Genomic DNA, 13,683 nt, shown 5'->3' with positions numbered 1-13,683 from the left:
ACAAAGTATAGTTACGCTTACAGCACTCCACTACATAATAGTGAAATACATACTGCCACTAAACAAGTTTACCAAATAACACTAATACCTTAACCGACACCAACTATACCTACCCAAATCTTGCTACCCAGAAAACCGTCAATGAAAACTTTAAAAGGTCCTTATTTTGTCTGTTTAACAGAAACAGGGAACCGTGATGACACAATCAAACCCCACTTCAAAATGAGACTAACAGAGTATAAAATATAGGTAGCAGTAAAAACAAATGGCTGCTAAATGAAAATTAAAAGAAGAGTATTTTCCTATAGAAATCAACAGAAATGTCAAAAAATTACTTAAACGTGTAAGGATGTATCTAAACAAATTATAACATTGTTTAAAAAATGTTAACCAATGTACAGAACAAATACAAATGCATATGTAAACCATAAATTAAATAGTACTATAACATATATTTACATGCAACATAGTACTAATTAATGCATACTAAAATGCATTCTGACAATTATACAATGTATTATGTATAAAAACTGTATATATGAAAAAAAAATAATGTACCATTTGGGTAAATGTTTAAAAATACGCATGGCTAAAAACTGTGTTGAAAATACCAACACATTAGCTACTATACCAACATGTATATAACAATTTTGTACCACTTTAACATGGAAGATTGTTTTTTTTTTTAAATGTGTATATCAAAAAGAAAATTGCTAAATGTGCATTAAATAAAAAGCCTAACACTATACACAACTACAAATTACAAACCACTTTGGGGAAGGTGTACATTTAAAGGGTCGGATTTACTTTTCCCACTTCAATCTAAACCCCTTTGGGGAAGGTGTTGGGCACAAAGAGGTCACAATTATTATTCCCACTCCAATGTAATCATTTTGGGGAAGATTTTTGACATTCAAAGAGTCAAATTTACCATTCCCACTCCAATCTAAACCATGATGGAGAAGATGGTCGACACTAAAGGGATTAGATTTACTATTCCCACTCCAATCTAAATCCTTTTGGGAAAGGTTTGAGACATTAAAGGGGTTGAATTTTCAATTCCCAGTCGAATCTAAACCATTTTGAAGAAGGTGTTGGACCTTAAAGGGGTCATTTTTACTATTCCTACTCCAATCTAATCCATTTTGGGAAAGGTGATGAATACTAAAGGAGGTCATATTTATTTTTTCCACTCCAATGTAAACCATTGTTTGGGATGGAATTGGACACAAAAGTGTCACATTTACGATCCACACTCAAATCTAAACCATTTTGAGGAAAAATTTGGAGTCAGATTTACTACTCCCACTCAAATGTAAACAATTTGAGGAAGGTTTTGGACACTAAAACAGTCACATTCACTATTCCCTCTCCCATCTAAACCATTCTGGGGAAGGTGCTGGACATTAAAGGGGTCAGATTTACTATTCCCACTCCACTCTAACCCATTTTGGGGAAGGTAATGGACAGAAAGGAGGTTGTATTCATTTTTCCCACTCCAATCTACACCATTTTGGGGAAGTAATTGGACACTAAAGGGTCGGATTTACGACTCCCACTCAGACATAAATCATTTTGGGGAAGGTGTTGGGTACTAAAATAGTCCCATTCACTATTCTCACAAAAATCATTTTGCGGAAGGTGTTGTAAACTAAAGGGGTCCGATTCACTTTTGTCACTTCAATCAAAACTATTTTGGGAAAGGTTGTTGGACACTAAAAGTGTCAAATTGTCAACGTTGCCATTACCTCTCCAATCTAAACCAGTTTGGAGAATGGGTTGGACACTGAAGGGATCAAATGTATTATTGCCACTCCAATTTAAACTATTCTGTGGAAGGTGCTGGGCACTGAAGGGGTCAGATTTACTATTCCCACTACTTATATACAATTTTTTAGTAAATGTAAATTTAAAAAAATGTAATTTATTTTAGTTTTTTAAAACTATTTAATAATTTAATAAAAAATATCAAATATAAAAAATCAATATTAAATATTCAGTTTCAAAAGTAATTATTTTTAAAACATTCATTTTAATACAGTACTTACAAGTGCAATTCCAAATAGTAAATAAAATATAAATATAAAAATGAACACTTCAAAATTCTCCCACTTTATTCCCCTATAAACCCAACATCTCATTAATAAGAATCATATAAAAATGTTTTATTTAAAGCAAAATTATATCAAATAGTAAAATGTAACTTGTACATTTGAGAAACAATAGTTATAATTAACAAAATACATTACAAACATGAACTGTATGTAAAGAACAAAGCAAAAATAAAATAATTTAAAATACATTTGTATTTTAAAATGGGACTTAAATAAATATAACAAAAATATGTTAATGTGTTAGTAACGTATTTTGGATTTTATTCAACATTCACACAAATTATACATAAAATAACATTAATTTAAAACAAATTTAAATCATTAGAAACACAATTTTAAACATACATTTTTACTTAAATGAAATTATTTTAAAGAATTTAAACATTTAAAAAATATTTTTATTGCAATTTTTCTATGTAACAGACATACCATTTTTACATGCGAACAGTACAACTTTGCATCTTTACTCCATATATGTATCACACCTTACCCGTGGGTTCCCGAACTTGCAGCCCAAGGTGGGAGAGGAATTGTGAACACAAACTCTCAAGTAAACATTCAAATGACGCACTTGAGCTCAGCCTGCCGCACGTATCCTCCTGTCTTATCCAAGGCATTACACACATACCCGCTCTCCAGGGGTTCTTGTACGAAATCCAGCGGATTCCGGACAATTGTCCCCCTTTCCTGCCCCTCGTCTGCCAGTTGCTCCAATATCTCTCTCCAACTGTCTAAGTTGCGTTTTGCATGCTCGTTCAATCTCACCTTTTTCAGTCTGCATTACTCTGCCACTTCCTACTCCCGTAGGTCCGGACCTCATAACAGACGCTCTGTACATGATGCACACTTTCATCGGCTAAGAGGAATCTATCTAATCTACTGCGTGCCCCACGACTCAGGGTGAAACAGGAAAACACCCTGCCAGGGTGGCGTCCATTCTAGATATTCCTGCAGCACACACGCTCCATAACCTCTGTAAGTTTGGCCGTCATATGCGGTTTAGTTCCTACCTTGGGGAGGGTACCGATCTAGCACTCTGTCCAGTACACAGTTAAAACCCCTAGCCCAGATAAGTGGTATATGGTAGCAGTTCCCCCTCAATCATGCCAAAAAACTATTGATCATTGACATTGGGCACAAATATGTTGAGAAAACACATTTCCACCCCATCTAGTGTGCCATACCCCAGTACAAAGTGCCCCTCAATTTCTGCCTTAAAACTCTGGAGTCAAATGGGGACATGCAGCACCATCCCGATGGGGACCCCCTAGCATAACTCGAATAAGTAGAGGAGAAAAGTTGCCTATCCATTTCTTCTGCAATTTCTGCGTTTCCCCCTCCAACAGGAGCGTTTTCTAAAGCATGGCGACTTGCACTCCCATTCCACACAAATAAGCGTTCACTCTCCATAGCTTAACAAATGAATTGAGTCCTTGCACATTCCAGGTAACTGTATGTAAACGTCCTGACATAATCTTCTAGCTATTCTTTCCACTTCTTTTCAAACCGAGCCCACCCGATCCCTCGTGCACTCAAGGAGTCGAAGCGGGCTGTGTATTCAGTATAAATCCATAGTGTGAACTAAGTCCTCTGACCTGCTGCATGAAACCAAAATCAAAACTCCCACCCCCTAGGAAAACACTCACAAGACAAAATAATTTCAAACTAACACCCTTTTTCTTGGTGAATGCCCCTATTTGTTCCCAGAGCTCAACTTAACATGTATTTTGGTGGAGAGCTGTTTCCCTGGTGTCAACTCACAAGTCATCAGTCTGAAGCACACTCTGGCCCCGTACTACCCTCAACAGGAAGCACTCCCCTCACACTCCACGCTTGGTTACTTCACCTCACACTGTGCACAACGAGGGCCTCCCCACACACACACACACACACACAACAATAATAAACAACAGATAACAAAGGGGGAGGCAAGGAAGTCTGACACCCACCCGTCTTCACTGCGCCGCGCCACCAATTTCTCAGCTTATAAAACAAGGCAAATTATTAAGTTGAGGAATTTCACTAAGAGCAATACATCTCAGTACTTTACCCCTTCTGGGCCACATTATCCACTGCACCCTCCATAAGTTCACAGGGCGCAGCCTCGCAGACTGCCCTGAGATCAGTCGATGCACTCAGCTCTGCCAAAGCACTGCCCACAGCAAATGTATATTTGTCCCAGCAGGATTGTGAGTGCTGCCAGCTCCAACATGTCCTCCACTGCCTCGGATCAGCTCTCGCCCGAGTTTTCCAATGTGACAGCCTCCACCAGCACTCTTGTCACTTCCCGCTCTGACCCACCACATCCTGTGTAACATCATGCCGCACCATCACTTGAGTGATTAAACGCAACGCTTTCCTTCCCCTGAAGCGCTACTTCCCTGCCAATCCATTCCAGTGTTGCCACTGTGACCATGCTTGGGGGTTTCCAGTTGGCCCTCTCCAAGAATCTCCAGCCAATCCCATACCTCCTTGGGTTTTGTGAAGAAATGGAATCATCCATTGTGTAGGACTTAGAGCTTCACAGGGTAAAAAAGCATCGAAGTGAGCCCATTGCCTTCAGTTTTTGTTTAACACCTCCAAATGACGGGTGCTTATGTGCAGCACTCGTTGCATGTAATCTGTGAAACTTTAAATAGTTTGGTCCTCAAAAACAGGATCCCTTGCCTGGTGAACAACCTGCAGGATAACGTTCCTGTCTTTGTCGTTGAGTATCCTGGCAATTATTGTTCTCGGGAGCCTCCCGAGTGGTGGAGACGGCATTGTGGCCCTTTGGGCATGTTCAACAACAAAGATCGGGAGAGGCTGGCTTCTGGCAGCAATTTATTAATCCATTGCTCAAGGAAAAGTTCTGGGGCATCCCCTCCACCCCCTCAAGGAATCCCACAAAGTGCAGGTCGCAGTATCATGATCTGCCCATTGTGTCTTCTAGATGCATTTCTAATTTTAGCGTTTGTACAATGAGAGTGGCAACTGTGGTATTTAGGGCAACCACCTCCTCCTGGAGCATGTGTACCTGCTGTTCTGTTGCCAAGGAATGCTCTGCCACCTTTCACAGGTCAAACCGATGCAAATTCACATCCATAGAGACAGATTTCATCTTAGCCTGCACATCTACACTGGAAGCCTCAATCTGTGCTCCCGTGGGGCCTTGTGGCTCATGGATTCCACCCAGCGGTCTGCCAGAGGGCCATCTCCCGGTCCAATTGCCATAAATTGATCAATTTTTGTCTGTTGGGCACCTCGTATGACCCTAACCGTGCCCATCCTTCAATATCCCCTAAGCTCCAAGCTCATATCCGAGTCACAGGAAAATCAAAGCGCTCTCATCATGGAGTCAGCCATCTGGAGCTTAACCCAGCCCCTCCTTGACAACGCTGTGGGGCACGCAATTCCTAGTCGAATTATGTGGGTCCTACAAGTCACTCTACACCCGCAGCACAAGTGCGCACTGCAGGGGAGCCACTGCGCTCACTCACAGTTATCCACAAACCGAGAGCAAAGTAGTCACAAATTCGGCCCAAAGACTATAGTGGAAACAGGAGTCAAAGTACCACACAAAGCAAAGCAAATAGATCTGGCCTTTGCAAGCTGGTGCAATGTTGCTGTGTGAAGACTTATGTAACAATTGTTCCCACCCACTGAAACAAAAATGAATCACACTAAACCATCTAAAAAACAAAAGAACTGTCCCGTTGGTGGGATGCCACCATTCTGAAATAATACATAGAGAATGAATGAGTCCCCAAGGGACTCACAATAGTGATATTTCCTTATTTTGATGATAGAGAGGGGAGTCTCCTACATGAGTGGGAACAATTGTTACATAATTCTTCTTGTGATATGATGACCATACTAATAATCGTAACATGACACTATTGTTTGAAATTTATATATTGGAGGAAGACATTAAAGGGTTGAATTTACCAGAGGCTAATGAGAATAATGGGAAGATACTAAACAATGTCCTTGCTAAACATCAACTATATGGCTGTTGAATGTTTTGATGTTACTTAGTTTCTGGCCAAGACTGATCCAATCATTGGTTGAAGGAAAAATACAACAATCCGTTAAAAGTTCAAAAGAGAACCATATTTTTGATATAGGCATGGCATGCCAGAACGGTCTGGCTTGCTGATTAGAGACTGAATAGCAGAACACTAACTATGGCACCTGGACCGCCAGAGGCAGCGCAACAGCTATGAGGACCCTATCCAGAGGTGATTATCGCTGTGCCGAGTTCTTCCCTGTGTGGTGGGCATTGCTTATTGAAAAAGCTGTGGTGACTAGGCCTCAGTCTAGGCCAGAATTGTGTCTCAATTGTGCCGCCTCACAGCCATTCCGTCAGGGTGGACTGAGCCAATGGGATTCTGCAGCATCTGCATATGCCGACATTGGAAATAGGGAAAGAACACTGTGGTGAAGTGGTGGTATAGAAAGCTGTTCAGAACTCAGACATCTTCTCTCAAAACAGTCCATTGATACATGTTTTACTGCATCTGTTAGAAAAATCTCATCACACATATGGAAAATGTGACTGCCCTTGCCATCATCAAAAGAGTGGTGATAATTACTCAGGGAACAACTGTGGCATGGATGACAATAACTGTTGTAATTGTGCCTCTCTTAGGAGCGTGGAAAGCACAATGTGGCATGGCACATGACTTCCGGTCAATGATAATGATCCGGAGTTTGCTTTGGCAACTATGAAAGCAGAAACACAAAGAATCGCATAGCCTGGATAGGAGCAAACCTACTAATCTTTCAGCAGCACTACAGTCGCTTGTGAGTCGCGGTCTAAATGGGATGGATCATGTACTGGCAGGTTGGAGCTAATTTGCTTTGTGGCACTATTTAGCCCCACACTCCATATTGTGAGGATGTGTGTTGTAAATAAAAGTAGTTCATCCAGGTAGATTATTCAGGCATCTTTATTCAAGTAGGATGTTACAAGATGAGATCCCCACCAGGAGCAGCCTCACTGCTGCTCAGCCCATCAACAACTGACTGTCACACACATGAATATTCCATTCACCAACATTCTCTCACACAGTCACCCATGCTGAGCAGCAGTATAACACATCTCCTTCCTTTAAGGGAATACAAAAACTCTCAGAACGGTATCAGAACAGTATCAGAACAAATGCAAGAAATAAATAACATGACATAGTTCTGAAAAGTAGCATGAAAAATGAAAGGTGGCAAAGTAATGCAGAAAAATAAAGAAAGTATGAAGAGACAACGGGAACACACCATCTCCCTTCTTATCACAACACAACCCACACTCCCACACCATAACTACCAGCAAAACAAAGTACAAGAATCATGTAAGCTGGCCAGGCAAACACAAGAAAAGTACAAGGGTGCCTTGTACGGTAGATGACAAGCAGAAAACCAAGCAGGAATTGGCACAGTTCAGGATGAGTCCATAACATGTAACTGACACATACACCTCAAAGCCCTGGCACACTTGGGTTGTGAAAAGGGAAAGCAGTTCCAAGGCAGGGAATGAGAAAGTCCAACATAAATTGGCACTCACGGGTTTGTGGCGACCGATGGAGTGGTCACTGGTGGAGCTCATGGATGCCAGATTCTTCAAGATCCACTTGAATTGCTTCAGTTTCCATACAGTTACTTCCAGCTTGACAATTTCAGTCCAATCAGGTGAAACACACAGGTTCTTCCTTCTCAAATCGTCGCCAAAATGTGTTGTAATGAAGTAGATCCAGTCCAAGTAGTTTCACGTAGTTTTATTGAAGATGGATGTTACATCTTAAAGAGAGCCCCACCAGGAGCAGCCTCACTGCTGCTCAGCCCATTACCAACTGACTCTCACACACATGAACATTCCATTCACCAACTTTCTCTCACACAGACACCCAGGCTGAGCAGCAGTATTCCAGTGTGCTATTGTGCTCCATTTATTTCAGCAGTAGCCAATTCTGTTTTGTAGCGGGAAAAAATTATCTTCGTATTTTGTCCATGAATATAAATCAAGGGCTATACACCACCGTGCCCTTTCATGTGCTCTTTGATTAATTTATTGTGTTTTAACAAACAACTGCACTGCATAAGGATCTCTAATAAAGCTCAAGCTCACGAGTCTAGTAGAACAGTGTTGGCAATCCTTAATTAGTACAAAACAATTATTATTATGATTATGATTGTTTTTGTTGTTGTCAATAATAGCACAAATAATAAAAACAATGATGATGATAATAATTATTTTAAAAAAATGAAAAACTAAAAAGAAGTGGAGGGGTACAAAGTCTATCCTGACCTGTCGAATGCCGGGGATGCCCAGTACCAGCATAGAATGCCAAGTCGGCCTGAATTTTAGAGCAACACATGCTTCTTTCTTCCACAACCCTATGCTTCATCTCTCATGATATCACTCTGGCAGGTTATTTTTCCTTTCTTGCTTCTTCTCTTTGTCAGTTTTCTAGCCTTCCTCTTTCACTCTTTTTCCCTTTGTCATCATATATAAAGTATCGCTATGTAATGATGTGGCACAAAAACAAACATTGTTTTCCAAATGGTCTACAGCTTCTCTATTCATGCCTAATCATGCGTGCCATCCTGAGAGGTTATCTCAGCAAGAAAGTTTACTTTCCTGCTGACTGTCTTTGTGTTCTCCTGTTTCAGGGGCTGGACAGCAGCGCACAACCTGCTAAACACATGCCAAGGCGACGACAGCACTTACACAAGATGCAAATGCTGGAACTGAACCAGAAGCGACAAGAGGTGAGTTGATTGCTGGGAAATAACATCATTTGCGTCCCTTGATTTATTTAACAGATATAGTACAGCTCCATGTTGGGATTGTTTCCATGTGCTCACTGACACCAATGTAAGTCTTTCTATTTAGTTTTAGAATAGACGCGTAGAGTTATCACTAAAAGCCCATCGCAGGAAAAATGTTGAAGCATCCTTTGAACAAGAAGGGACTGATTCACAAGGGTATTCTTACATTTGTGCAAGTTTACAATGTTTTCGTAATTCACAAACTACGAATTAATAGTAAGTTCCAATATTACCACTTGGTCCAACCATGTCCTTATAAGCATATCTTCAAAGGCAGCTCAGATGTGTGTACTGGACAGTGGGGTAGCGTGGATGTGACCACAGAGGCAGTTGCCCCCACACAAAGGGGCATATTAACAAGGGCCAGCGATAATTATCGCTGGCCTCACATAGTGGTAGAAATATTATCGCCTGCTATCGCTGAAAATTATTGCGATGATAACGCTATATTGACAATACATAGCGCGATGGCGATAATATTTTAGCGATAGCGGTGTTTCAGCGATGTTCCATGGAAAACAGCGATAACATTGCTGATACCACCCTGTGGTCGTATAAGCATAATCCACCTACCATTATTAGTATGCCTTAGTCTGGAATTTAACAGACGTTAAATTCCAGTGTTAAGGCCAAGGTGGCGCAATTTTTTAAATCGCTGCACCTCCTTGTTAATATCGTGAAGCTGCCTTCGCAATATTTTCATGTGTTGTTTTCACAGCCAGGCCTTCTTTGCATCTCATTAGCGTTGCGAGGCGAGGCTGTGAAAAAACGTGCTCTACATCAAAGAAACATGCGCTAGCGTGTTCTTGATGATTTCGCGATATGATTATCCCCGCTTATCACCCGAAAACGGACGCTAAAGCAGCAATAATTATATCGCCAGCCCTTGCTGATATGCCCCAAAATTCTTAGGGGCACTCTTAGGGGCGCACACGTTTTAAAGAAAAGTGGAAGGATACTTGCCTTGTCCCTGACGCTGGCTACCCATGCTACGCCGCTGATCCTGTATGGACCGTTGGGATGCAGCTACCACTCATCCTTTATCCAACCTGTCTATTGGGAGTATGTTGTGAAATGCGTTTCGCACAACAGTGCTGGGTGTAGATTCTAGTTGAGTTTCTGTGAACAGGTTTGTCTGTGGCAGCTCAAGAAACTTGAAAGTGGTGGGAATATAAATGAAATCATAAATATGCCTGAGCAAGCGCAGTGAGGAAGCTTGACTGTCCTAAGAGTACTTGAGGGTATTTTCTACAGATACCATTGTGCCAAAATGTTGCATTTTCTGGCACAGTTTTAATAACATCACAAAAAAAGCAGTAGGTTACACAGGCATTTCTTAAGAAACACTTAAAAAATATTTGAGATAGATTCTGATTTGCTTGGCAACTCAGCTTTGAGCATTTTCACCCTGCTCAACAAGGGTGTAGGAGCCACTATATACGTGGGGGAACATGGACAGCCTTAGGGAGAGCTGAGCCAAGCCAAGCCAGGGGTTTGGGGTGGCTCTCAGAGCCAAAGTAATAGCCAACTATCAAAAGATTTGGCTTGTAAACCAGGCAACAATTATCATGAAATAATACATTAAAGTCTCCCAACTGAAAGAAATCGACATTTCTGAATGTTTTAATTAAGTGCAGACAACTATGTCATAGCACTGACATATACTGAATATAAAATATTAAGCATGAAACATCCAAGAATATCCCTATGCCCTGACGACATATCCACGAGTTATCCAAGACGTGCCAGTTTATGGTTTTGTCTGCATATGGCCGATATTGCTATTACATTTGAAGGAAGATTATATTATATTAACTATATTGAAGTGCATTTTTTCTAAAGCACAGATCCTGTACGGAATTACTTCAGCGTTCTCTTAAATTGAGTAAGGAAAATTGTACCAAGGGCCAAATGCTTAAAGCCCTCTGATTCATAAAATCACAGACTTGCGACTGTAAAAAAATGTTGGCATCTTTAAACCCCATTCTGGAAGTTGAAGATGCATTTCCGACTTGCAAGGTGGGTTTACCAACCCATAACAAATCACCGTTAGGAAGAGGTGTGAAAGGAGCATTCCTTGTTAGGGACTGATTACGATGTTGTGCGGAACCTTTCTGCCCGACTCCTTGTGGGAATGGGTTCCGACCGACTTGAGGTCAGCGGTTCCACACAACCGATTATGATGCTTCCAAACACAATTCAGAAGCTCTCCCATTGACTTCAGTAGGAGCCTGTGTTCTGGCTGACAATACATGCATCTATGGGAACAATGGGTGTCTGCTTAAAACCTTTCACCCTGTTGCGGGAACCGCATGGTGCCTGCCACATAGTACATGGTTTTAATGAAGTCCCTTGGGTACCCCACGTCCCCCAACCAGAGACCTCACGATGAAGGGGGGCCTGCTAGGGGCCCCCAAAGAAGTTTCCGACAGCCTTTCCTTGTCGGATAAACCGAGTAAGAAAGGCTGTCCGAATCCGACATCATAATCTGTCCGTCATAAACGCCCTCTGTAGAGCTGTACAATTCCGCTCCGACCAACTCAGATTCTCCGAATGTGGGCGGAACCAATTCGGAATGTCCGAACTGTTTCCTTTCCGACTGTGAAAGTTCTAATCGGTCAGATGGAATTGTTTCCGACCAAGTCAGGCGGATAGGTTCCAACACGGTCTAGGGAAATCCGAATGCCATTCGAAGGCTTTCCACATGACATCATAATCGGCCCCTTTATTGTGATTCGGTGTTGTATGTATCAATCATTTGCGATTGCAATTGGGTCGCAAACCATTGATGCGTTACAGACACCTCAAAGGAGGTAGTAACTGATACACAGAGAGAAAGTGATCCCTTGTGATGCCAGGCTGAAGACTCTCAAACAGGAAGCTTTTATTTAAAAAAAATATATATATATATGGCACTGATTTCTTTAAAGGCACATGGTCTGATTATTTTTAAAAAAAAAGGTTTCCAGCCTGGCAACGTAAACACAGTACTGTTCCTTGTAAACCACTTTCCCTATGTTTGTAGTCACAGGCGGTCGTAAGTAGCAAACTAATTAATATTAATCTTACAGTTTTCCTGCAACTGGATATTTTGCGATGTGGCTTATTATTAAATAGGTCAGACCACAAAATCAAAGACTGGTCAAAAAATACAGGGGCAGATTTACAAGCCCTGTGCGTCTCTTTTTTGCTGCAGTTGCGTCACTTTTTGTGACGCAGTAGCAGCGTAAATAATGCACCACGTAGTGGCCCATTTACAACGTGAGGCATCTAAGGAGATGCGCCACGTTGTAAAGCGCTGCGCCACATTATACCTGCATCAGGTATAATGTAATCTGGGTGGGCGTTCCCACGCAGGAAAGCCTTGTAGGAGTGATGCAGACAGATCTACAAGATTTCACTGCGCCACTTCTAGGACGTTACTGCATCAAAACCTTACGCCTGCTTGGAGCAGGAATAAGGAGTGACGCAGCACAATAATAATAGGCCTACCATGCATTGCTGGAGTTGCGTTGTGCTTGAGACACAACTCCAGCAATGCGTGACTTTTGCGCCAACAGATGCATCGGAATTTCTGACGCACCTGTCAAACCTTGCGCCATGGTGCGCCGTATTGTAAATACGATGCATCCATGATGGTGCAAGGGTTTTGCATGCAGGCGCAGGTAAACTGAAGCATCTCTGCAGAGATGCATCAGTATCTTGTAAATCTGTCCATCAGTGTGCAATTTCTTTTTGCAACCAAGCTTTTAATGCTGCTGGCCCTTAATAAAGTCAAACAATGTACTCTGTGGAGAGCAGCTCATTTAGATGGAGTACCCTAAGACACCACCAACACTCTGAACCTGCCGAACTCAAAAGTCTATTTTTCTAGCAGAGGTTTTAAGCACAGGAGTAGCACATTGTATTCATGCTGAGCTGGAACGTGACCATGCCTTTCACCATTTTTACAGCAAAGTCTTCAAGCATAGGATTAGCTGGTTCCATCCACGTTGAAAGAGTATAAGTCAAGCCAATCCCCCGTCAAGCTTAGAGTCCTAGGCACTAGCTAATCCTATGCTTAAAGACTTTCGAGGTGGCAGATTCAGAGTGTAAGTCTTCCACGCCATCAAGTACTGGAGGTTAGCCCTAAGGCTGTGGCTTTGCCAGACTGATGACCTCACAGGCCTCAGCTCAGTAAATGTAGGCACTCTTAGATGGCATGGCTGCACATGCACACTAGCTTATTACATCAAAGTCTGGACATTGGAAACTGAAAGTGACTCTGGATAAGTGCAGCCATCATCCAGAGTGTTTGTACCATTTTTTATTATCGATTTATAAACACTTATTTTTAAGTGCTGGGGCCTCTCCGTGACACCCACATTGGCAAGCTGTCACTGCTGTTAGGGCTTTCTGTTGAGTTTGCTTGTCGTTTATATTACTACTTGTGAAACCCTCACTGGTCTAGGACTATGTCAAGGAAGAAGGACAAGGTGGTGACAGGATGTACAGACCGTAAAAAACCAAAACTGGGTCATTCAGCAAACATAGAAGTAGGACTACAAATTTTCATCTACTAGGGGCATGCAACAACTTAATTGACAACTCACCAACACAGAAAACACAGACAGTGAAGCTGTAAGGATAATTAAATGCAAATTTACACACAGTATTATTTTAATTATCCAAAGTTCTTTCTGCTTGGACTGCTAACAAATTGTGCACTGGAACCCATGAAAACATGCCTTTCTCTGTGTTCAGTTGACCCTCACTGAAACCAACA

The 13,683-nt window shown here is 41.7% G+C and overlaps 1 protein-coding gene across 1 annotated transcript in view; it reads left to right on the top strand.

Annotated features, from left to right (window-relative positions):
• Nucleotides 1-13,683, top strand: part of CCDC198 (coiled-coil domain containing 198) — a 161,175-nt gene that overhangs the window by 104,420 nt on the left and 43,072 nt on the right. The window contains exon 4 of the mRNA XM_078662093.1: nt 8,760-8,858. Within this exon, the coding sequence (XP_078518219.1) occupies nt 8,760-8,858 (99 nt within the window). The remainder of the gene's footprint in view (nt 1-8,759; nt 8,859-13,683) is intronic.

The sequence above is a fragment of the Lissotriton helveticus genome, chromosome 9, assembly GCF_964261635.1.
Source record: "Lissotriton helveticus chromosome 9, aLisHel1.1, whole genome shotgun sequence".
Taxonomy (NCBI): domain Eukaryota; kingdom Metazoa; phylum Chordata; class Amphibia; order Caudata; family Salamandridae; genus Lissotriton; species Lissotriton helveticus.
This window is presented reverse-complemented; position numbering and strand designations above follow the sequence as displayed.